This window comes from Diospyros lotus, chromosome 3, assembly GCF_014633365.1.
Source record: "Diospyros lotus cultivar Yz01 chromosome 3, ASM1463336v1, whole genome shotgun sequence".
Lineage (NCBI taxonomy): Eukaryota > Viridiplantae > Streptophyta > Magnoliopsida > Ericales > Ebenaceae > Diospyros > Diospyros lotus.
The window spans coordinates 20,812,465-20,838,369 of NC_068340.1; the positions used below are offsets into that span (position 1 = coordinate 20,812,465).

The 25,905-nt window shown below is 38.3% G+C and overlaps 1 protein-coding gene across 4 annotated transcripts in view; it reads left to right on the forward strand.

The window, feature by feature from the left end:
* LOC127798326 (uncharacterized) overlaps nucleotides 1-25,349 on the forward strand; it is a 42,317-nt gene extending 16,968 nt beyond the window's left edge. For 2 of the 4 annotated variants that reach the window (XM_052331824.1, XM_052331825.1), the window contains exons 7-14: nucleotides 6,211-6,286; nucleotides 6,386-7,067; nucleotides 7,176-7,261; nucleotides 7,330-7,548; nucleotides 8,021-8,149; nucleotides 17,681-18,049; nucleotides 18,808-18,923; nucleotides 24,937-25,349. In XM_052331824.1, coding sequence (XP_052187784.1) covers nucleotides 6,211-6,286; nucleotides 6,386-7,067; nucleotides 7,176-7,261; nucleotides 7,330-7,548; nucleotides 8,021-8,149; nucleotides 17,681-18,049; nucleotides 18,808-18,923; nucleotides 24,937-25,073 — 1,814 coding nt within the window. In that variant the 3' untranslated portion in view covers nucleotides 25,074-25,349. Of the gene's footprint in view, nucleotides 1-6,210; nucleotides 6,287-6,385; nucleotides 7,068-7,175; nucleotides 7,262-7,329; nucleotides 7,549-8,020; nucleotides 8,150-17,680; nucleotides 18,050-18,420; nucleotides 18,688-18,807; nucleotides 18,924-24,936 lie in introns of all 4 variants that reach the window. The other 2 variants (XR_008022372.1, XR_008022371.1) reach the window with 2 other exon arrangements.
* The last annotated feature ends 556 nt before the right edge of the window (nucleotides 25,350-25,905 follow it).

Consider the following 25,905-nt stretch of genomic DNA (forward strand, 5'->3'; position numbering starts at 1 on the left):
AGTGTTGTCAAGGATCTCCAGCTTAATCCTTCCTCCCGACCCAATTTCTAATTGGTGGATAACTACCTACAAGGGTCGGTTGTACCTACCAAGGGGTTCTTCTCTCATTTCTCTGCTACTACATGAGGGACATGATGGAAGTGTGGGAGGACACTCGAGATTTTTTAAAACCTACAAGAGGATTGCAACTAATGTGTATTGGCCAGGATTGAAACGTGACATCCATCGGTATGTGAGTAATTGTATTGTTTGCCAGCAAAACAAAGTTCTGACCCTAAAGCTAGGAGGGCTCTTGCAGCCCCTTCCTATCCCAAATCAAATTTGGGATGACGTTGCTATGGACTTCATTGAGGGCTTACCAAGGTCGGGCAAAATGGACTCTATTTTGGTGGTGGTGGATAGACTCAGTAAGTATGGGCATTTTATTAGGCTTAAGCATCCTTTTACAGCAAGAGAGGTGGTTGGGGTTTTCATCAAAGAAGTTGTGAGGCTTCATGGTTTACCATGATCCATTGTAATAGATAAGGACAAGATCTTCATGAGCAGATTTTGGGAGGAATTGTTTCGCCTCTAAGGCACCAAGCTCCACCGCAGCACAGCTTACCACCCACAAACAGATGGTCAAACGGAGGTGCTTAATAGGACCTTGGAAACATACCTACGTTGTTTTGCTTCCTCTAAACCTAAGGCTTGGTACATGTGGCTGTCTTGGGCTGAATTGTGGTACAACACTTCACCACAGTCTCGAAAATGACCCCATTCTAGGCAGTGTATGGGCGGGAACCACCAGCAATATTGAGGGTTGAAAGGGGGTCCACTCCTGTTTCGGTGGTTAAGCAACAACTGGTCGAAAGAGATCACATTTGGAGGAACTTAAGGCACAGCTACTACGAGCCCAAGCGGTAATGAAGAAAGGGGCAGATATGAAAAGAAGAGAAGTGAAGTATAAGGTAGGGGACTTAGTTTACTTGAAACTAAGACCCTATCGAAAAGAAGAGAAGTGAAGTATAAGGTAGGGGACTTAGTTTACTTGAAACTAAGACCCTATCATAGAAAAACATTGGCTGCCCGTTCAAATGAGAAATTGGCTCCTAGATTCTATGGTCCATTTGTAATTGAAAAAGAAATAGGGCCTGTAGCCTACAAGTTAATGCTGCCATCGCACTGCAACATTCACCCCGTCTTCCATGTGTCCCAATTACGTGAAGCCAAGGGCGCATTACAAGCCACTATGGAGATTCTCAGTCAGCTAAGTGCAGAATTGGAGATGCTGGTCGAGCCAGAGGCGGTGTTGGGGGTCCGACCAGGAACATGAAGTAATTTACGTGGTTTGGATGTTCTAGTTCAATGGAAGGGGTTACCGTCGTTGGAAGCTACTTGGGAGCCTTATAGCTTAATTCAACAGCAATTTCCCACTTTCCACCTTGAGGACAAGGTGAAAGTTGGGGAGGGGGTGTGATGATAGGCCTTCGGTGCTGCGGACCTACCAAAGACGCTACAGGAATCAAGGGTAGGGTGGTAACACAGCTGGGTTGCGTAACAGCCAGCATGTGCACCAACGGTAGAGTGGGAACTTGGTTGGTTTGTGTAACAAACCAGCATATGCATAACCAGATGCAGTTATGGAGGGGGAATAACAACCTATAAATAGGGAATAAAAGAGAGAGAAAGTGTGAAGAATTTGAGTAGAGTTTGCAAGAGAGACTCGGGCCTCTCAAATGCCCGTTCTTGTTCTTTGTTTGCATTTTTCTTGTAATCTGGAGTTGAAATTCCAGCAATGTTTTCCTTAATTCATTGGAATCCTATCTACTGTCTTGAATCCCATCTACTGGGTTCTTGGCCAGGCTGCCTTTGCTTATAAACATAGGGTGAACCCTTAAATCGTACTGGAGGTGACAGCATTTGAGTGGCTATTTCCTCATTCACGTCAGCATGATCTTGTCTTTCTATATGGCTGCCAGTACCTGAAGATGGGTTGTGGTCAGTGGTATGGGAAGGTTGGGAATTGAGGCTAGAATGAGAAGGTTGTTTGGAAGCAGGGGCAGAGGTTGGGTTTGGAATTAATATAACATCAGAGGCTGGGTTTGGAATTCATAGGTTGCGGTCAGTGGTATTCCAAAGATCACCGAGGTCACCATAAGCAAGCTCCCCTTGGTGACCAGTGATAGAGGAATAAAAAAATGGAAGGGTTTCAATGAAGGTAACGTCCTTAGAGATATATAGTTTTCGGGTAGGAGGATGGTAGCATTTGATTGCTCTAGGATCAAGTTTATCTCTATGTTGTTTGGAAATATGGACAAAGGCCACGCAACCGAATACTCTAAGAGGTAAAGAGTTGTGCACATTAAAATCTGGAAAATGTGTAGTTAGGCATGCAATGGGGCTTTGATGGTTAAGAATTTTGGTTGGCACTCGATTAATAAAAAATGTAACAGTTAGGACAGCTTCCCCCCAATATAGTTTAGGCACATGATGATGATGAAGTACGGTACGAACCACATTAAGGAGATGTTTCATCTTCTGTTCGGCCACTCCATTTTGTTGTGGGGTGTCGACATAAGAAGATTCATGGATAATCCCTTCTTGTTGCTAGGGGAGAGCATTTGGTTATAACCGACCGAATCGTTAACTTTTTTACCAACCGAACCGAACCAATCATAGCCCATTAACCGAGTTGAACCGAACCGATAGGATATGCTAACCGAAAAATCGAAACCGAAATAACCGGTATAATCAAACTTCACTAAAACTTACCGAATAGGCGAGCATGATCGGAGGGAGAGAGATGCAGCTGGGGCGATGTCGGCCTCTGCATAGGAAGGAAACGAAACGCCGAAGACAAAGACGAATGGCCAGCCCTTCGCTCGGCCAAAGGTCCAAATGACCCTTCATCTTCGACTGTCATGTGGCCATGAGATAGAGAGATAGAGAGACTGTCGTGAGGCGGCGGGAGGGGATCGATGGTCGTGAGGCGGCGGGAGGGAGGTGACGTTTGTGAGGTGGCAGGAGGGGGGCGATGAAGGTGAGGCAGTGACAGTGAGATCGAGATCGAGAGAGAGAGATAGAAAGAGAGAGGGGTCTTGAGAACGAGAACTAAGAGGCTGCGCAGGCAAGAAGGAAGTGATGGACCAGTGGTGAGGTTAGAGGGAGGGGGCGATGAACCGATTGGCACGCGCACGAGAGAGAGAGAGAGAGGGGGGGGGGGGAGTCCGATGTCGTGAGGCTGAGAGGTTTGGGGTGAGGGAGAGAGAAGTTTGGGGGGGTGGGGGGAACCAGAGACTTTCTAGCAGAGAGTGTCAAGGGGTCACATGGGGCGGCGGCGGCGCGGGGGGGGGGGGGGTGAAACCATGGGCAGTAAACTACCTGGGGGGGGGGGGAACCCTGGGCAGTAAACTGCCTATGGGGGGGGGGGGGGGGACCATGGGCAGTAAACCATGGGTAGGAAAAATCAATGGCGGTGGAGGAGAATTCGGTTATTTCGATTAACCAAAATATCCGAAATTTTTTATAAATATAACCGAACCGATTTTTAGCTACATAATTAACCGAACCAAACCGATTGGTTCGGTCAGTTTGGTTGAACCGAAAAAATGCACACCCCTACTTGTTGCAAGAATTGATGCATATGATGATTGAAATAATTACAGGCATTGTCCGTCCTAAATTTTTTGATAAGAGTTCCAAATTGGGTAGCTATCATTTTGCAAAAGTTTGGTAATACTGTCCCTATGGCTGCCTTATCTTTAAGCAAAAAACCCATGTCATACGAGTGCAATCATCAATGAAAGAGATAAACCATTTTGCCCCAAAATAATTAGGGATTTTGCAAGGCCCCCAAACATCTGAATGGATTAAGGAAAAAGGTTTTGAACCGATTTTATTACTGATTGAATAAGGAACACGATGTTGTTTAGCTAAGATGCATATATCACAATGAAATATGTTAGGGTCTATAGACTTAAAGAAAGTAGGAAACATAGCCTTCAAAAGTGAGAATGGACGGTGGCCAAGGCGGTAATGTTGCAGCCATATTTCTGAGTGATCTGCTGCATTGTTTGAGGAGTATGCCACCTGCAGCTAGTCCCTAGGTGGATGAGAGTCCTTCCCCATGAAGCAGTACAACCCATCCTTTACCCTAGCAGCTCCAATCCTGGTCCCGGTCTTCAATTCCTGAAACTCACAACCATTAGGAGAAAAATGGCTAAGCAATTCAAGTCCTTTGTGAGTTGATGAATTGAGAGAAGGTTTGCTGATAATTGAGGGACATGTAGGACTGATTTAAGAGACAAATTTGGGCAAAGGTTAACTTGGCCTTGACCAACAATAGGGACTGATTTCCCCTTGGCAATGGTAATTTGTTTGGAGGTGTTGAGTGGCTGGTAGGTAGTAAATATGCTTGGATTGGGTGTCATGTGGCTAGTGGCTCCTGAATCCAAGATCCAATCATCATTCCAAATAGTCTTTAAGGCAGTAAAGTATGCAGAATTTGTGTTACGTGAGAGTGCTAAAGAGCAGGTGCCTTCTTGCATAGTCTTAAGAAAAGATTTCAGCTTATGGATCTCATTGGCATAAAGTTGAGTGAGATCAGGGCTGCCATCTGCATCAGTCTTTTCTCCAGATTTTCCCTCCTCTTGGGTTTTGTGTGACAGGTAGACTGGGTTCTTTGGAGCCAAGTTTTTAAACCCACCGAGCTTGCTGAGAACTGCCTCCTTTCCATGTAGCCTGAAACAAGTGTCTCGAGTGTGCCTAGGTTTCTGCAGAAAGTGCACCATAGGCCATCCTTGCTGCCAGGTTTTACCTGCTATTCCATCCTTCCTAACTTCCTTGGTCCATTGCCCTCTTTTGACATCAATGCTGAACCATCAATGGCTGCATCCTTTAGCATCACAATCCTCCTATTCTCCTCACTCCTTACCATGGCAAATACTTCATTGATGGATGGTAGCTTCTCTCAGCCAAGTATCTGCACCCTAACTTGATCAAATTCATGATTAAGCCCAGCCAAGAATTCAACAATCCGATCCCTATGCATTATTTGATTAAGGGTCACAGGATCCTCCTTACATATCATCTTAATATTTTGATAGTGATCCAACTCTAGTCAAAGACTTTTCATGTAATTATAATACTCCATAACTGACATCCCACCTTGTTTAGCCTCACTAATCTTGGTCTTAATTTCATAGATAACAGATGCATCTTGTACCTTTGAGTAAGTTTGTGTTACAACCTCCCAAATCTCCCTAGCAGTCCCCAAAAACATATAATTCCTACTTACCTCAAGTAGCATGGCATTCCACAGCCAAGACATGATCTGGGAATCCTCGATTTCCCATGTGGAAAACAATGGATGATCTGCATTAGGAGGAGAGGCCGTGAGATGGGCAATTTTCCCTTTTCCTTTGAGAAAAGTTCGCACCAATTGGGCCCATTGCAAGTAGTTTTTTTCGTCTAGGCGGTAGGATAGGTGGATGTTTGGCAGATCTCCAGCAACAACACCGTGATTTATCTCTTGAGCAGCAGGCTGTTCCACCTCAGGCGAAGACTCTCCAAGGACAATATCAGATCGTGCAGACATTCTGGACAATTTGGGAGGACCAATAACAGAAGCGGATGGCTAACGAATGAAGGAGTGCAATGAAGGCACTCGAAGAGAGGTTAGAAAGCGTGCAATGAAGGCACACGGCTAGGGTTTCAGAGGCTGTGATAGCGGCTTTGATACCATGTTAAATAATTGGGAAAAAAGAATAATACTTTCTCACATTTACAAGGAATGAATGTACAAGTATAAATAGAGAATAACTCCTAAGAAATCTCCTAAGTTTTTGGACTAGATAATTCCTACTTTCTAGGATTAGATTACAACAATTAATTTACAAAAAAATAGAACATAAATTAGTAAGTTAGTTGTGGAGCTTTATCTTTATCTTCTACTCTATCTTCACCAACAGATACTTTTCTAGAGTTTGCAGTTAAATCCGTTGTTCAATTTCACATGGTGAGTATGCCCTTTGTGGTTTTGAACTAGAACTTTGAATTCTTAGAGAGTTTTATTATCTATCAAAAGTAACAAGATTCTGGGAACCGAAAATCATCAAACTATGTAGTTATTTTGCCTTCTACACCTTCTCAAAGATTTGGAATTTCCCTAATGTCATAGTACTCAAATTGAGTCAAGTCCTCATTACAGTCATGATTCTACAACTATAGGTACAATTGAAGACTATATAACAGGCTCAACATGCTCCAGACAATCATTACACAATGGAATCAGTGTTAAAACTGGGTGAGTTGTACTGGCACTATGTCCTTTACTAAAATCCCTAATGCTGTAGCTTTAGAAAAGACAAAGCATTGGTCCTCTCATGGTAAATATATTTTTCAGGAGTCCTGTAGATGTTTGTGCCCCTGAAACGAATGCTACCAAAAATCTTGTGCTTGCCTCAGAGGGTCAGCCAACTAGTTCCACTGATCAGGACCCATGTAAGAGAGGTCCATTACCTGATGAGCATCCCTGCAGTTTGCACACTGAGAAAAGGACCTTTGATGGTGTACACAATACAGCTCCTGCTATATCTCAAAATCAAGAATTTCTTTGTTCCCCCATTGACAAGAACAATGTGGAGTTTCTTGATACATCTGCTTCATGCACAGAAGCATCTCGAGCCAGTATTGACAATGAGTTGAGAAGGGACCAAAGTTTTTCTGATGTTAGCAATTCTATGTCATGGTTGCAGAGCCAGGGAACAAGTTTCTATGTCTATAACAGGGAAGTCACAGATGGCTCAAGCATAAAACTCCAGGTGAAAACAGAGCATAATGATGAACCAGAGACTGCTGTTCACTCTGTAGGTTGCTATGTCCACCGTTTGCCAGTTTCATTGGTACTTTTAATCACAAAAGAGGATGAAATCTGTATTTGTGTCCTTTGCGGTGTCTCAATTGGCAACGATAAAACCTTGTTTATGTACAAGTTGTCACTGGAAGAACAAATATTTGGCTGTCCTTCTTTTATTGGTCATACACCAATATTGCTGCCATTTTCAAGAGATGAGTTTGGCAGAGAAGTAAGTTGTATAGCTCTGAAGTATTTATTTTCATTCCTTAGAGATTTTATTATAATTTGCTACTCTGCTTACAGTTATTTTCTTGACCCGTGGGTTTACTTTTAATAGACTGCATTGGGTACATCTAGTTTGCAATTCACTCCAGATGGGCACCGTCTTGTTCTTCTTAACTGGATACAGACTCCTTACTGCAGGTGGGTCTTCTTATTTTTACATGAAATTTGGTAAACAATTTGAGCATTAATTTTGGTCATGACTTCAGGGAAGGGAGAATGCAGTGCCCATGCTCAGCATGCAGATCAGATTGCTTTGAGCAGAATGCAGTAAAGGTGGTGCAAGTAGAAAATGGCTATGTTTCAATTGTGGTGAAATTAAAGACAGTTGATACCGTTCGCTGTATCTTAGTTTGTGAGCCTACCTATCTTGTTGGCATTGAAGAAAGTGGGAGATTGCATCTATGGGTCATGAATCCTACATGGAGGTAATTTCTCTTCGTTCATGGGTTTCTTATTATTCTTGCTACTTGGGACAACTTTAATGCCATGTTGCTTCTTGTCACTGATCAAGGCTCCCCTCTCCCTCACTCCCCCCCCCCCCCCCCCCCCCCCGGCCTCTTGTTACTCTACTTTCTTTTTTTACAGTAGCTTTAAATAGTTGCATGCTTTTTGCTTCTAGTGCTTTTTGAAGGGTATTTGCGAGTATGTCTGGTGTATTTTTTCAGTTATGGTACTCAGGCTGATGACAGTTTTGTAAACCTTAGGGATAATATTATTTGATTGGAGTTGCATATTAGTAACATTCTTTTTTTTTTTTTTCAAGATTTAGTTCCTGATACCTGTAGATTGTTTTCTTAATAGCTATTGACACCATTGTTTATTTCTCATGTCATCTTCGTATTTCATATTGGTTACCATTTTGGAATGATCTGGTTGTATATTTTTTATTGATGGCAGTGAACTGATAGAGGAATGTGATCTGTCTACTTCTGACTATATATTTCCTTGCATAACGGAATTGAAGAGAATTCCAAACCATGCTGCTCTTGTACTTGGTCATAATGGTTTTGGAGAATTTGGTCTGTGGTATGTTTCTTTTTTCTGTTGGAGTTTGTGCTTATGTGCTGAATTATCTCGCATGTGCAAATATTGGTCATGCAATGTTTAGAACTTCAGATACACATGCTATATTTTGTGATATGGCCCCGACTTAAGTTGTTTACATATGTTGTATGTAATGACTTGTAAAAGTAGAAGTTCTGGGTCCTAAGAGACCTATTAGTATGAATCTGTTCTAATTTTTTTAATTATCTTAGTTTCTTATGTTGTTTATTTTTACACAGAACTAACACAAGAATCTTCAGTCAGGAGACTGTATCGAAGCTTTTTCATGGCTAATCTGCACTCTTTGGATTTAGAAAACATAAGAGTATTTTGTTTTAATTTTTAATTTTTTTGGTGTAATTTTTGCAAGAAATGGCTTAAACAGATGTCACTAGTTACTGAGTTATTGTTCAGGTATCAAGATCCCTATGATTCCTAGTATGAAATCCTTGGGGCCTTTGTAGGGAAGAACTAATCCCATTCCCTGTTAATTCTTCCTTCAAGTGCAAATTCCTGGTTCTCCTCCTGCATGATGGTGGAAATGGCATTGATAGCAACAATAAGGTTGATAATCTGTGGCTGGAAGGTTATGGTTTTGATTTATGGAAACAGCCTCCTTGCAAAAGGAGCAAGGGCTAGACTGACCATCTCACAAACCTTGTAAGTGGAGAGCCTTGCACTAGGGATGCCTTCCTCCTGCATGGTGGTCCACGAGAAGATGTCTTTTTTCCTAGATTGTAGGTGCTAAATACCCCCACGCCCAACTCTGGAGAAACCTTTACATGTTCAAATATATTTTGTGTTCTACTAAAGAAAACCAGAGCATCTAGTTGCTTCCTTAGGTTTCCTACCTTCCAGCTGAATATGTTGGATATTGTAACTTGTATTGTTTAGGTCAATATAGAAATAATTTGGTAGATAACTTTTGTTACATCTTGTTTTCTACACATCTTATTAAATATTGCAAGTAAACTGACCCAATTTATATAGGCTACACTTGTTTTCAAATAAGTGTGTAGAAAAGGAACCTCTTGCTACTTATTCTCTTACTTCTATTCTCGAATGACAATCCAGAAAATATATACACAACAGATCCTAAGAATTCTCCTAGATTTTAGCTCCTAGTTTTTGGATTACATCCCTACTTTGTAGGACTAGATTACAATAAAATACAAACATAACAAAAAGATAAAAGATAAGTTAAGATAACAAAAAGATAAACCATAAAAGATAAATAACAGCAGATAATTCATAAGTTCAGCAGCAGCAGTGGTAGAGATAAGATAGGCACAGCACAGTAGCAGCAACAGCAGTGGTAGAGATAAGGAAGGAATTTTATCACTTCCCCTCAACCTGGTGAATGGATATCAACCATTCCCAACTTACATATCAAGTTTTCAAACCTTTTGGGTGGTAGTCCTTTTGTCAAACAATCAGCTAGTTGTTGTTTTGAGGACACATAGGGAATACAGATCAATCCGGCTTCTAGCTTCTCCTTAATAAAATGTCTATCTATCTCCACATGTTTGGTTTGATCATGTTGTACAGGATTATGTGCTATACTTATGGCTGACTTATTGTCACAACATAATTTGATCGGCACATAACAAGAAATCCTTAGGTCTCCTAAAATGATCCCCAAACACAACAATTCACATAGACCCAGTCCTAGTGCTCGAAACTCAACCTCAACACTAAATCTAGCTACTACTCTTTGTTTCTTACTTCTCCATGATACTAGGTTTCCCCCAAGAAACACACAATAACCAGTTGTGGAGCATTTATCATCCAAAGATCCTCCATAATCCGCATTAGTATATTTAGTAACATCCAATTATGTCCTTGATTTAAAGAGGATACCTTTACTAGGAGTAGTCTTTAAATAACACAAGATCCTTCTCACAGCTTGCATATGTTCTTCAGTAGGACTATGCATGAATTGACTGACCAAGCTCACTGCGAAAGCAATATCTGGTCTGGTATGTGACAAGTAAATTAATCTCTCAACCAATCTTTGGTATCTTCCTTTATCTGCCGACTGACAAGTTGAATTGGCAGTTAGTTTTACATTGCAATCCACTGGAGTACCTATATTAGAATGGGAGGTGCAATGGCACACACCAAGAGGGGAGTGAATTGGTTATTTTAAAAACTTAATTGATAGTATTTGAAAAACTTTTTGATACAGATTGAGGTTTTAGAGTTTTAAAGCGTAAAGTATAAAAATGACAAATGAACAAAGATAAATATGTGAACTGAGTGAGAAATAATGAAATGCTTGGAAAGATAAATATATCAAAGAACACAAGCACAAGAAAACACAAGGATTTATAGTGGTTCGGCTTATACCAAGCCTAATCCACTACCTTAGCTGTTCACTAAGGATTTTTCAAACCATCCACTAAAACCCCCTACTTAAAGCAAGTAGGTCCTCTAGTCTAAGATTAGGAATTACAAACCTCCCAATCAAATGGGCCCTCTAGCTACACAAGCTAGGAAATTCAACCCCTTGCTTCAGGTAGCAAGTCCTCTAGCATTAGCTAGGAAAATAAAAACGATACAAATGAAAGAGAGAAGCTAAGAGTTAACACTCTTAGTTACAAGTTCTCTTACAATGAAAACAAGGCTTAACAATAAATTTACAATGATAGAACAACGAAGCCTTGGAGAGAAAAAATATAACAACGAAAGCACAAACACTGTAAGCTCGAATAAAATGATTTACAATCACTAGATCAACTCGTTTCCGTCCATTAGCCTCTTCTTGATCATCCATGAGTTGTATATATAGGCATCCCAAAAGATTGAAGAGAAATGTAGCCGTTTGTGACCGTTGGGATTTGAAAAAACTAGCCGTTGTAAGTTTCTGTGAAACACATAGTCGACAGATCAAATGGGTTAGTCGACTATTTCTTCAAATAAACTAAGGCATAGTCGACAGACAAGAAAGCATAGTCGACTATTTTATAACAAAAACTATCCATAGTCGACAAACCATTCTCATAGTCGACAGATGAAAAATTATGAAGAGAATTTCAAATATCATGCACAAACATAGTCGACAGAATAAATAGCATAGTCGACTATCCTTACACAATAGTCGACAAAATGAAATATAGTCGACAGATTAAACAAGCATAGTCGACTATCCTTATGTATATTCGACTATCCTTATAACATAGTCGACTATTATGCAGGCATAGTCGACAGCACTAAACAACATAGTCGACTATCTACTTGGAAAATCTAGAAACTTAACAGATAACATGTAGAAGCACCCTTGATTGATACAAAACATCACCACATATTTACATTTACTTTGTTTAATTTATATTTTACCTTCCATTTACTTTAATACATAAATGTAAATAAGAAAGTACCCCCCATTTGGATTCAATAAAAATATTTAAAAAATCAAAATCCATAAGAATAAGAAAGTAGAATTTGGGTTTTAGTAGGAACTTAGGATTTTGCGATTTTACCACCTCCAAGATATACACTTTCTATTTCTTGAAAAAATCGTTAAAAATCATTTTATCACCAATGAATGTTAGCTATTGAATTACCGAAAGTTAGTTTTCTAAAAGAAAACATTTTCATATATGTCTCCTTATAAGGTGCTAACCTTCTAGACTTAGAAAAATATGACTTTGAAATCTCGATACTTGAAATTCATTTGGTTTTCATTCTCACAAAGTAATACTTGATATTGAAATTGATTTATGTTGAAAACCACCATCTTGATTCATGACTTAGGGATTTAATAAAATATGTTTTTCATCATCAAAACTAAGTATACAAAAGTAGAACAACAACCTACTCCTTTGCTTCCCAATAGTCTTGTTTCTTGTAATAAATCTAAGATATACTTTCTTTGGAACAAGAAAATCCCAACTTTCGAATAGGTCACTTCAATTCCCAAAAAATACTTTAAGACTCCAAGATCCTTGATCTCAAATTCTTGCGATAGTCTTTCTTTAAGCTGTGTTTGCTCAACAAAATCATCCCCGGTGACTATAATGTCATCAATATACACCAAAAGTGTTGTCACCTTTCCTTCACTTGAGTGCTTAAAGAAGAAAGTGTGATCACCCCTGCTTTGACGATAGCCCAAATTCCTCATAGCCTTAGAGAACCTATCGAACCATGCTTGCAGGGACTGTTTAAGCCCATAAAGAGCTTTCTTTAGTTTGCATACCTTTCCTATAAAACCTTTATCAAAGCTAGGCGGTGGCTCCATATACACCTCTTCTTTCAAATCACCATGCAAGAAAGCATTCTTCACATCAAATTGATGCAATGTCTAGCCATAATGTGCTGCTAGAGCTAATAAAATCCTCATAGTTGCCATTTTCGCCACAGGAGCAAAGGTTTTCAGGTAGTCAATCCCATAAGTTTGAGTGTAACTTTTAGCAACCAGGCCTTATACCTCTCTAGGGTCTCATCTGCATTATATTGTAGGTTGAAAACCCATTTCCAGCCCACAGACTTGACACCCTTTGGTTTAGAAACAATATCTCATGTCTGATTTTTTTCCAAGGCTTGCATCTCCTCTTGCATTGTTTGAATCCAATTATTATCTTTGAAAGCCTCACTAACTGTCTTAGGAATAGAAATCGTATCCAAGGAAGTTAGGAAGCTTTTATGCTTAGGAGACAATCGGTGGTAAGATACGTAATTTGTTAATGGATGTTGGGTACAACTTCTGATGCCTTTTCTAAGGGCCATGGGTAGATCTAGGTCAGTAATAGAATGAGGCAATGAAGTTGGAGAGGAACAAGGGGTTTCAATACTTGGACTTGGGAATGTTTTTGGTGCCATCTGAGAGTCTGGAATTGGTTGTGTCCGTCTCTTGAAGACATAGGGGGATCCTTTGAATTGAACCAGAGAGGATGGTAACAATGTTGAAGGTTGTTCTTCTTACGGTACCTGCTAATTTTGCTCATCTAAGGAGGAATTAGATGAGTCATGACTTTGAAACTGATGGGATAATTCCAAAGACAGTAGATCAAGACCCGTATCACCACAAGAGATATCCTTCCCTTTATTGTCAGTATTAAAAAAGGATTGAGTTTCAATGAAGGTGACATCTTTGGACACATAGATTTCCTAGAAGCTTGGTGATAGCATTTGTAGCCTTTTTGAGTGGGTGAGTAACTAAGAAACACACATTTGAGAGCTCGAGAATCCAGCTTATCCCTATGATGTTTGGATACATGGACAAGGGAAACACATCCAAAGACTCTTAACGAAAGAGGAGTATGAAAACCAACCTCTGGAAAATGGGAAGTCAAAGATTAAACCGGACTTTGATTTAGGAGAGTAAAAGGAACACGATTAATCAAGTATGCAGCTATTAACACTGTTTCCCCCAAAAAATTCTTAGGAACATAATGATGAAGCCGAAGGGCTCTAGTAACATTAAGTAAATGTCTCATTTTCCTTTCTGCCACCCCATTCTGTTGTGGAGTCTCTACACATGATGACTCATGAAAATGATGCAAGTGGTGATTAAAGTAATCTCTTGCATTATCAGTTCAGAATTTTTTAATCTTGGATCCAAATTGGTTTGATATCATTTTATAGAATATAGGCAAAATAGAGCTGATAGCTGCCTTGTCCTTTAAGAGATATACCCAAGTCATTCTTGTACCATCATCAATAAAAATTATAAACCACCTAGTCCCAGAGCAATTAGGGATTATAGATGGTCCCCACACATTCGAATGGATCAAATTGAATGGAATGAAGGAGATTTTATTACTAACAGGATGAGATACTCTATGGTGTTTGGAGAACTTGCACACATCACAATGAAGACTAGATATATTGAGATGTTTGAACAAAGCTGGAAACATGGACTGCATTAAACTAATGGAAGGATGCCCTAAACAACAATGCTGAAGCCAAAACTCAGTAGCAGATGCAGGCTGAAATGAGTAAGCAGTGATGGGTTTCTCCCCCTTAATGATGGAACTAGTTATCTTCAAGTAGTACAGCCCATTCCATTCCTCAGCCACACCAATCTTCTTCCCATCCAGTGCCTGAAATTCACATTGGTTAGGTGAAAAAACAACGCGGCAGTTTAAGTCTTTGTTAAGTTGGTGGACAGATATCAGGTTGTTAGAAAGATTAGGCACATGAAGAACATGGTGAATGGATAATGAGGAATTGAGGTTCACATTCCCATGGCCGGCTATAGGAATTGCATCTCCATTAGCTACTATTATCTTATTGGGACTACTCATCGGTATATAAGAATCAAACACATTCAAATCAAAGGTCATATGGTTGGTGGCTCCGGAGTCTAGAATCCATAAATTATTCCTAATAGTATGTGAGGCTTTTATAGATTCAGAATTCAAACAATTACCTGATTGAGCCATGGAACAATTGGCGTCTTGAATGGTTTTCAAAAAACTTTTCAGCTTACTGATTTCCTCAGCATTAAGTTGATCAGTCATGCTGCCTGGATCTGCCCTTTCCAGGGTAGTTTCTTCTTCCTTAGTTTTTTCCTTAGTTGCATTTAAGGCTTGAGCCTGTTTTCTGGACTGAATCTGTTTCATGCCTCCCACTTTATTCAGCACTGCTTCTTTTCCATGCACCTTAAAACACGTCTCCCTGGTATGCCTGGATTTTTTTTGCAAAAGTACACCATAAACTATCTCGATTTTGCACTCTAGGGTTAAACTCAAACCTGCCCGGCGTGGCTTGAATTGAGCACCATCCCTCTTATTAGTCACCATTGCAGATCCTTCAGAGGTTACTTCATTTAGCATAGCTATCCGTCTATACTCTTCACTTCGAACAATAGAGAAAACCTCATTGAGAGAAGGAAGTTTTTCTCTACCTAAGATCTGCACTCTCACTTGATCAAAATCAACATTTAAACTTGCCAAGAATTCCACTACTCTATCCCTTTCAAATATGGCAGTTATAGTGGCTGCATCTTCACTGCATTTCATCTTTATATCTTGGTAATGATCCAACTCCAGCCAATATCCATTCATCTTATTGCAGTACTCAGTAATAGTTAAAGATCCCTGCCTTGTACTACTTATTTTCACCTTAATGTCAAAAATTACAGATGTATCTTGCATCTTAGAGTAAGTATGCCTTGCTGTGTCCCAAATCTCCTTAGCAGTAGATAAGAACATACAATTTCTACTTACCTTGGGTTGCATTGAGTTCCAAAGCCAAGACATAATCATCAAATCCTCAACTTCCCATGCAGAAAAACCAAGATCTTTGGCATCTGGACTTGGCTCGGTTAGGTGAGCCATCTTCCCATGTCCCTTCAAAAAAGTCCGCACAAGCTGTGCTCACTGCAAATAATTCCTCCCATCAAGGACTGATGTAATCCTGGTAGGTCACTGGTAGGAGTACTCCCTATTGGCATATCACATGAAACACCATCTTTTGTCATTGGAGTATTGGTCTTAGAAATTCCTGACATGGTAAGGCTCGGGAACCTCTTGCTGCTTATTCTCTTACTTCTATTCTCGAATGACAATCCAGAAAATATATACACAGCAGATCCTAAGAATTCTCCTAGATTTTAGCTCCTAGTTTTTAGGATTACATCCCTACTTTGTAGGACTAGATTACAATAAAATACAAACATAACAAAAAGATAAACCATAAAAGATTAATAACAGCAGATAATTCATAAGTTCAGCAGCAGCAGATAAGATAGGCATGGCACAGCAGCAGCGGCGGCGGCGGTAGAGACAAGGAAGGAATTTTATCAAAGTGCAATATTTTGAAGGTCTTAAATTTCAGTTTTAGTTTCATTTTCATATTGGCTGAATTGAGACAGTTCTGAAACTTTGTGATCTTTGTTAGGTATATGCTTTTTCACTTAGTTATGTTCCAAAGACCAAAATTCCACAGAATTGAATTAACTGAATTATCCTACAAGTTAAACTGAATTATTTATAAAACTGAACAAACTAAAATAATCAAATTAACCAAATAAACCAATAAAAAAAAATTGTACGAAAAAAATTGCCAAGGTTCAGCCAACCCAAATCTAGGTTCACTGAACTTGGGTTTGATAATGGAGAAGAGGAAGAAGAAAAGAAGATGAAGAAGGAAAAGAAAATGAGAATAAAGGAGACCAAATATATATCCCTTTGGGTTGGGCTTGGTGAACTTTATAGAGATATTTGTCTTTGGTGAACCTGGGTTTGGATTTGGTAACAGAGAAGATGGAGGAGAAAAATGAAGGAAAGACAGAAGAGAGGCATTTGGTCCTAGATGCTTTTTCCTCTTTCTCCCTTCTCTAGGTTGGGTTTAGCCAAAGGAAGAGAGCAATGGTGGCCAAAGGAAGAGATGGAAGTGCCTTCGGGGAAGATAGGGATCTTTGATACCTTGTCTGAACAAATGAGAGCTTTTATATCCAATGGGATGCGGTAAATAAGACAAAACTTGAAAGTATTTTGTAAAGTGATGTATAATTTGTTTATTTTCAAAATCTAATTAAAACTGATAACATCGTATCAAGCCTATACCCCACTAGCTGGAAGCGGTTACATGAATTGTAGCTCGCCTATCATTTCTATCTATGGCCATATCTTTTGTAACACTTATAACTCAAATCATACCCAAGAGTTTTCTACTAAGTTTTTCTCAATCTTCCTCTACCTCTTTTGCTAAGGAATATACTATTCACTCTTCTCACAAGAGCCTCTATTGGCTTTCTTCTCTCATGACCAAATCATCTTAATTGAATCTCATGCATCTTATCCTTAATAGGAGCCACTTACATCCTATTTACATCCTATTACAAATAATAAATATTATAGCCAAAACCAAATTGAACTGAAAACTTAAAGCCAAATCTTTTTTATAGAAAAACTGAACTGTGCCGCTTTAATTAAAACATTGGACTGAATTAACCTAGTATGTTAGTTCAGATTGGAAATTTGATTTTAACCAACTAATGTTCATCCATAATCATTGGATATTTTGGAAATATGCATTGGGCTATACGAGTATTTGAAATTTTACTGTAAAAAGCAACAGAAACTAGAGAACATGTTAACATGAATTTCTTCTGCAATTTAAACCTGAATCTCTTCAGTCTATTTCAACCCACATTGATATGATTAGGAACACGTCTATATTTGCCAGTTGGAGCTTGCAGATGCTTTTCAGTTTCCTCTAGTGAGATCATAGTAAATCAGACATGATCCCTTGAATATTTGTTTGGCAGTCAAGTTTATCCTAGCAACTTATCCTAGAAGACAGTTCAAAAATTTTGTTTATTCACAGAGTAGAAGTTAATTTTTGTTTTCTGATATAGTGAAGCCTCTTTGCGTTTCTAACTTATTTTATAAACTCTAATTGAAAGTGTTTTTTTCCCTATTTCTTGCTTTCATATTTTCAAGAAGAAACCATTTTGCGATTTAATGTTATCTTCAGCAGTTACAGAAGATAATGCTTCAGTTGCATTAATTTGTGATCTTTGTCTATTGTCTGATGCAATCTGGAATTTGTTAATCTTTTCAGGGATCTTTACAAACGCATCTTTTTAGCAAGGTTTTCCTCTGCAGGTACAACTGTTGTTGACTTTCTACCAGTCAGTCTATCTAGATGGCAAAGAAGAAGCCCTGTTTCCATAGAACCTTTTGGGAAGGAGCACATTGATGAAATTATGGCTGCAACTAGAAACTCATTCTCAGAGCCGAGGCTGAATCATCCATTTATTCCAATAGAGGGTGAGGACATGGCTATCTGGCTCCTTATCTCAACCAACTTCAATTCTGATGTTCAACATGTATTTGAGTCAAGTGATCACCACAAAAATCCACTTGACCATTGGAGACTAGCTCTACTGGTGAAAGACAGGGTGATCTTTGGAAGTGCATTGGACCCAAGGTACTTTTATTTTTATTTTGAAGTACTAGCATTTAAAATACTTCTTTTTCTACAAATGACGTTCATTATGTGTTCTAATTATTGGTGGAATTCCTAATTCTAAACTTTTGCAATTTTGTAAAGTCCCACAGAGTTAAAATTGCTTAATGCTACCAAAACAAATTAACTACCCTGAACTTTTGTACAGTGATTAAATGATTCACCTCTCTTCACAATAAAATAGAAGGCACATTAAAGCAGCTCAGAATATAACTACCAGATGCTTTGATGGGGATTTTCCATATGAATTTTGTATCAGTATTTTCTGTTGATTATAGTTTTCTGGATGACATGACTAATTGAAACTATTGTCCTGTATTTCTTTCTGGAAGGGGGAAAAAAGAAAGAAAAGGTATTTTATCACCCTAGAAAAGGTATTCTATTTTCACCCTCCTAGGTGGCTTAGTCTGTTCAAATTCTAAGCAGAATGCATACCAAACTTCAAACATTAGTCTTCAATGAATGTTTTTTTACTTGTACAGACAAATGGCATGTCAGGCCAGAATTCTGCGTTTGTAGGTTGAATGTGATACTAAGTTCTCAAGGGTACTATGAAAATATCCGATAATACAATATACTTTCGTCATGTAGCCAGATAAGTAAGAAATGTTTCTTAAAGCCTTCTAGAAATCAGGAGTCTTGGTTTCATGCTACTAGTTGTGGAACAGATCTTGTTAATCAATGCCTAAGAACTCTGAAGTATATAGTTCACTGTACAGGGCTGCTGCAGTTGGTGCATCAGCTTGCCATGGAATCATTGGGACATGTGATGGACTTGTTTACATGTGGGAACTGTCTACAGGAAATAAGATTTGTGATCTGCATTGTTTCCAAGGTATGCTTCACTTTGAGCTTTTGTGGATCTATGTATCCTGCCCTGGTTAAAGATCAGTGGAGAAAAAGTTGTACATCACCTGTTTTTGATTCTCTAAATATTTCCTCTTTCTTCATTTATCTAATTATGGTCTTCTTTAGGTTTCAGATTTCCTTTTCTTTTTCACTCATTAAATAAAGGGCACCTTTAGTGTATGAAACTCTCACTTTGTGAGGGTCAGGGGATGGTCCTACTTGTATGCATTTTTCCCCTTACTTTTTCATAAAGAGGTTGTTTCCACTACTCAAGCCCATGACCTTCTGGTTACAAATTAACAAACTTACAGTGGAAAATAATACTTTTCTGTGTTGTATTGTGGAATTGTACACTAGGTATTTATTACAAGTGTGGATCCTGATTTAGGCTACCAATCCCAAATAATTAGGGATCGGTAAACTCAATCAAGGAAGAAAAAATAAAGGAAACAATACAAATAAGAAAACATAATCTTATTCTAATAAAAAAAAAAAAAAAGAAACTCTAGAAATAAGGAAATAGAGATATTCTAGGAAGGAAACAATTATAGGAAAGATTTCCAGATTTCTAACTATCCCCCTCAAGTTGGTGCGTGGATATCATCCATTCCCAACTTGTTGATGATCTCCTGAAAGTCTTGACACTAGTAGTCCCTTGGTTAATACATTGGCTAGCTGGTCATTAGTTGGAATGTAAGGAGTACTAATCAATCCACAATCGAGCTTTTCCTTTATGAAGTGCCTATCTACTTCAATATCTTTGGTTCGATCATGTTCAACTAGATTGAGGGCAATATTGATGGTTGATTTATTGTCACAATGAAGTCTCATAGTCCCTTCTTTCTTAACTTTGAGATCTTCAACAATGATCTTGACCCATAGCAGTTCACATATTTCATTTGCAATTGCCCTAAATTCAGCTTCCACACTAGATCTAGCAACTACACTTTGTTTCTCATTTCTCCAAGTTACTAAGTTCCCTCCCAAAAAAGTGCGATAACCTGATGTGGACCTTCTATATGTGAGAGATCCAACATAATCAGCATTGGTATAGGCTTTAATAGTCAACTTGGTACCTTTCTTAAATAGGATACCATTCCCCGGAGATGCCTTAAGATAATGGAGGATTCTAACAACCACTTGCATATGTTGTTCTTTAGGTTAATGCATGAATTGACTTACAACTCCAACTACATAAAATATGTCCGGCCTTGTAGGGGATAGATATATAAGTCTACCTACTAGTCTCTAATATCTTCTTTTATCAATCACACTACTCTCTCCCTTTCCAATTATTTTGTAGTTTGGATCAATAAGAGTACTTCCTATCTTGCTATTGAGATTTCCAATTGCTTTGAGGAGATCCAAACTGTACTTTCTTTGAGATATAAAGATGCCCTTCTTAGAATAGGCCACCTCAATACCAAGAAAGTATTTGAGCTTGTTGAGGATCTTGATCTCAAATTCTCAATAAAGGACTCATGTTCAACTTTATCATCTCCAGTCATAATTATATCATCAATATACACTAAAAGGACAGTAACCGTACCTTAACTTGAATGCTTAATAAACAATGTGTGGTCTCCCCTACTCTACTTGTAGCCCATTCCAAGCATTGCTTTGGTGAAATCTTCCAAATGAGGCTCTTGGGGATTGTTTGAGACCATACAACGGCTTTTTTAGTCTGCACACTTGATTAGTTCCAAAGTTCTTGTCAAAACATGGTGGAATGCATTCTCCATAAAAACTTCCTCTTCTAGCTCCCCATGTAAGAATGCATTCTTCATATCAAATTGCTACAAACATCAACTAAAATTAGCTGCAAAGGAGAGCAATACTTGTACCGTATTCATTTTTGTTACTAGCTCAAACATCTCTTGACAACTTCCCACGTGTTATTCTTCTTTAGTGCATTCATCTCCTCTTTCATAGCTTGTACCCAATAATTATTCTCTAAAGCCTCATTTGTTGAGGTGGGAATAGCAACTAGATCTAGAGTGATGATAAAGGCTTTGTGTTGAGGTCTAGTCCGTGGAGTGAAACAAACTAGGAGATGGGATGATGGGCACATTTCCTGCTAGCTTTTCTCAATGCAATAGGTAAATCTAAATCACAAAATTCAAGTTCATCAACGAATGAAGTAGGTTGAGTGATTTCATTACCTGATACCGATTTAGTTGCTTGGATTTGTGTTGGTTCTAGATTGGACTTCGGCCTCCTTGAGTAAACTTGCAGTTTGGTTGGCTTTGAAGCTATCTTTGGAGCTAGTTCAACTGGCTAGTGCTATTCTTGAGCCATGGTGTCCTCTAATGAATTAAGTGGAGACGAAGAAGGTTGTATATGAGTGGAGGAAATCTAATCATCTATCTTCCAATGAATGTTCCCCCTTAAGATAGGGATTGGAGGAAGGGAAATAAGGCTTTTTTTTCATTGAAGTGACATATCCACAATAATGAAGATTCTACAGGTTAATGGGTGATAACATTTATAGTATTTGAGTGTTGGAGTAGCTACTGAAGATAATGAAAGACAACACCAAGACTTGGTGGTTCATGCAAGGGTTTTAGCTAGTTTTCAAATTTTTTTCAAAAAACAACACAAGTAGTGGAAACGGAAACAAGAACACCTTGCAAGACTTGGTATGTGGCTACCATATGCAACCAAAACTAATCTATTCATAGGGGGTAAGGAAAGTATACCTCATTGGATGAATGTAGATGTTGTGTTGAACCTACCTAGATCTGAAGCTCCCCGAAATAGTTCCACGAACAACCACCGTCACGAACGGCTTTGAACCTGCCTCCTTTGGATGACCAATCCACCCCCACTAACACGAGAGACCAAGTCAGTCCACACTCCAAGCGACTTTGGAACCCTATGAGAAGCTTTTGTGCTAGACAAGCTTCAACGTAGGTGATGAAGTGTTGTGGTTAGGTTCTCAAATGGATGAACCGATAGTCACACTATCGGTGACTATTGGTTGCAAGAAGCGACAAGCAAATGAGAGCAAGAAGAAGAGAAGGTTTGCTAGGGCAAGAAGAAGAAGAGGTAGCTGAGAGAGAGAACAAAGCGGAAAGCTCTATCTTCTTCTTCTTCTTGCTATTCCCTCTTATAATTGGTCAAACCGACTTTGATGAATGGGTTAGGTTCTCAAATGGATGAACCGATAGTCACACTCTTAACGGCATGCCCGTTAACTCTTAATGTTACTCCCATCTATTTCAAGCCAAATTCCCTTCATGACATTGTAGTACTCAATGATTGAAAGAGTACCTTGTTTTGTTGTTGAAATCTGTCTTGAATTCAAATATGACCATTGCGTCTATCTTTGTAGTATGACTGACAAACGGTTTCCCAAATCTCTCGAGCAGTGGGAAGAAACGTGCAGTTTTGCTGATTTCAGGTTGCTCAAGAACCATGACATTATCATGGAATCTTCTTCAGCCCATGCTTGAAACTTGGAATCCTCTTTGCTAGGTCTGGTTCCTTCAGGTGGTCAAGCTTTCCTCTCCCTTTAAGATGTGTCTTCACAATTTTTGACCACTGAATGTAATTCTTTCTATCAAGTTGATATTCGCTCATATTCGAAAGTTCTCCATTCAATGAATTAGTTGAAGGCTGTGAAACGAGCCCGGTTGATGTAGAGGTAATGCTTCTTGAATCACTCATCATTGGAAAAATTGTAGTAAAATCGATTATGGCTGTTCAGGAGGAATAGAGAAGAAAGCTGCTCGGCAAGCTGAAAAAAATGCCAAGGGCGCAGGCAAGGCCGATTATAGGCAAGTTGCAGAAGATGCCGAGAAAGAAAAAACCGGCAGTAAGGCTGATTATCAGTAGTGAAGGCTGATTGAGAGAGACTCCAAGGATGGTGGCTCTGATACCATGTGGAAATGAATACTTTTCTGTGTTGTATTGTGAAAATGTACACTGGGTATTTATTTCAAGTGTGAATCTTGATTTAGGCAACTAATCCCAAATAATTAGGGATTAGTCAACCCAATCAAGGAAGAAAAAATAAAGGAAACACTACCAATAAGGAAACATAATCTTATCCTAATAAAGAAAAGGAAACTCTAGAAATAAGGAAATAGAGATATTCTAGGAAGGAAACAATTATAGAAGAGATTTCTGGATTTCTAACATTTACCGTTGCCATCAAGGCCCACCTTATCTTTTTATTCAATAAGTAAAAAGATAAATTATATGCCATGCCATAAGGTATGCTTCAAATATAGGCCAAACTTATGAAATGCAGTTTCATACTAGCTGACACCACACCAAAGCTAATGGAGCACACAAAATGGAAAATTCCATCCTAGTTAAACCAACATACCAGCTGGAACCCAACTACCCGTATGTTAATTTTGAAACCTTCTTCTCTGTTCCCTATTTAGACTTCGGAGCCACACTTCAACAACAACAAAGTAAAGGCTTTTCCAGTTCGAAGATGGATTCAGGGAGCAAGACTGAGAGCACGGATCCATCACTGAGAAGGCTACAGAGAGAGAGAGCTCTCTCCATAGTTTCTCTAAACGGAAGAAATTCTTGAAAAATGCCTAGGTGGAGATACTATAAAATAGAGTAAATGCAGCATTTAGTTGGATAATGTACATTGAGATGTGTGGAGTTTAGTTGTAATTTACTAAGCATATGACTAAAACCTCTATCTGTTAGAATTTGCAACTCTTTATTATCTAATACTTGGGTTTTGGGGATTGTTGAGAAGTGAGAGTGCACTGTAGAGAAACAAAAGTTCAAATACACAATATAGGAAGGGGGGGGGGGGGGGGGGGGGGGGAAGAGTGTAGTGGGATCAAGGATGTAAATAAAAAGGCAATAATATGTCAATGTGATAAGGTTAGGAGTCCTTTCATTATAACTAGAGGGATGGAGACAGGAAATTATTTAAAGATTGATTACTGTTTAGGTTTAATTACATTTTAACCCCATTAAATTGTTACTTATTTTCACTTGATCTCATTATGTTAAAATCATACATTTAAAAGGCGATGGTAGTGCACTAAAAAGTCATAAACTTAAGAGAAAAATGATCATTTGCACATTCTAGCCGTTTCTCCATCTTGATACAAACTTAAATTGTTTTTCTATTTTACATTTACTTGTATATATCATCAGTTGTATTAATCTACTTTTCTACGTGTTAATTTGGAGGCATTACTATTTTATTATTATATTTTAGGATCTGACACAATTTGGTGGACCCTTCTGACTCAATTTGATCCATTTTTTACTCAAACTGGTTTGGTATGTTAACTCATTTAATGCTAAATGATTTAGCAATTTGGGCCATATAAAGTTAACCCTTTTCATGTTACCTGTAACACAGACCTTATTCACATGATCACCGCCTCTTGTTCCAAGACTTGATTCGTTGTCTAAACGATTTTGCTTTGTTTTATAAACATTAATTAGTCATACTTTATAGTTTTGAATAGCATTTTTATCTGCCGGTATATATTGTTGTATCAGATGGAAATGGTACAAAATTAAGTATATTTTTTATCAGCTTGCATACAGGTATTTATTGGCTTGTATTTGGGCCAATCCCGGAATTTTTATAGTTGTACTAGCTCATTTTAAATTAAAGTTGGTCTAGATTAATTGATAAATAACAAGGAGAAACATTCACAAAATTTTATGTCTTTTTGAATATGAATAATTAATCATATGGATTTAAATTTTTTTTTATCTATATGTATATTTATTCAATAATAATGTTATATTATTATTATGTAATAATTTAATATTTAGGTACTTAATAGTTTAAATAGGTAATATTATATTACGTGAATTAAATTTCAAGAATAAAAGTATATATTTGAAAAATATAATAGAAATGGTGATAAATTCAGAACAATGGCTGATATAAACATGTATTTTATTAGTTATTCGGCATGCGATTGACTGCTATGCTTTAGATTACATATAGATCATTTTGGTTTTAGATATCATGTAATTTATTTTCCTTGTGATATCAGGTACTGGTGCCTCATGCATTGCCACTGATAACACAAAGCTGGGTGCTTTGGCAGTAGCTGGTGGAGATCAGTTGCTGGTTTACTTGCAGCGCAAGGCAGCTTTTTTGGGACAAGTAGGCGATAAACAAGTTATCTGACTCACCATAAGATGTGTACACGCAATGATCTCAATTGGCAGCATAGTTTTCTATACCTATTCAGCTGTGGCACTATAAAAGGAAATGCTTTTAGAGGTGGCCAAAAGTTTGTCTTGGTGAGAATTTTAATTTTTGTGTTGTATACAATTCTTTTGATCTAGTTTTGATTGATAGCATCACAGATTCGGGCCTAATATACTCAGCAAATGTAAATAGTTGGTTGTAACTTGCAATTGCCTGTGCAAAGGCTAACAAGAAAAGAAAAAAACTGAAAAAACACCCAGGATTTTTTGCAAAATTTGTCTACTTCGCAATGTTTCACGGCCGGTTGATTCTGTAAACAGGACACTAACCAATTAATGTTGTGCTTTCTTCTGTCTAGGTAGGAACTAAACTATAAATGATTTTGCCAAAGCTGGAGAAAGAATTGTCTGCATAGATCAAAACATTTTGTGGATGTTAAATTGCTGATTAAATGAATTTGGCAGGGTCTTTAACTTTCTTTCTGTGAAACTAAACAACAGTGAGTTCCATCTCCACTCCAACCATGGATGCTCTGCTAGCTACTGGCTAAGCTTGAAGCTATCAACAATGCCTTTACCCGGTTCTTTTCATTCTTGCAATAATAAATCCGCTGGTAATAACAATTTCGAAGGTTTGAAAAATAAGTTCTGTTGCGGAAAAATCTCTACAAAACAGTGGGTTAGAATTCAATCGAAATCAAACTAAAAACAACTTAATGCAAGAACAAATCAAGGTAGAAAAATAAACTCCCTATTTCGGCTACAATGGCAATCACGAAGACTGTTTCAAGGCTCAGATCTAGGCTCGT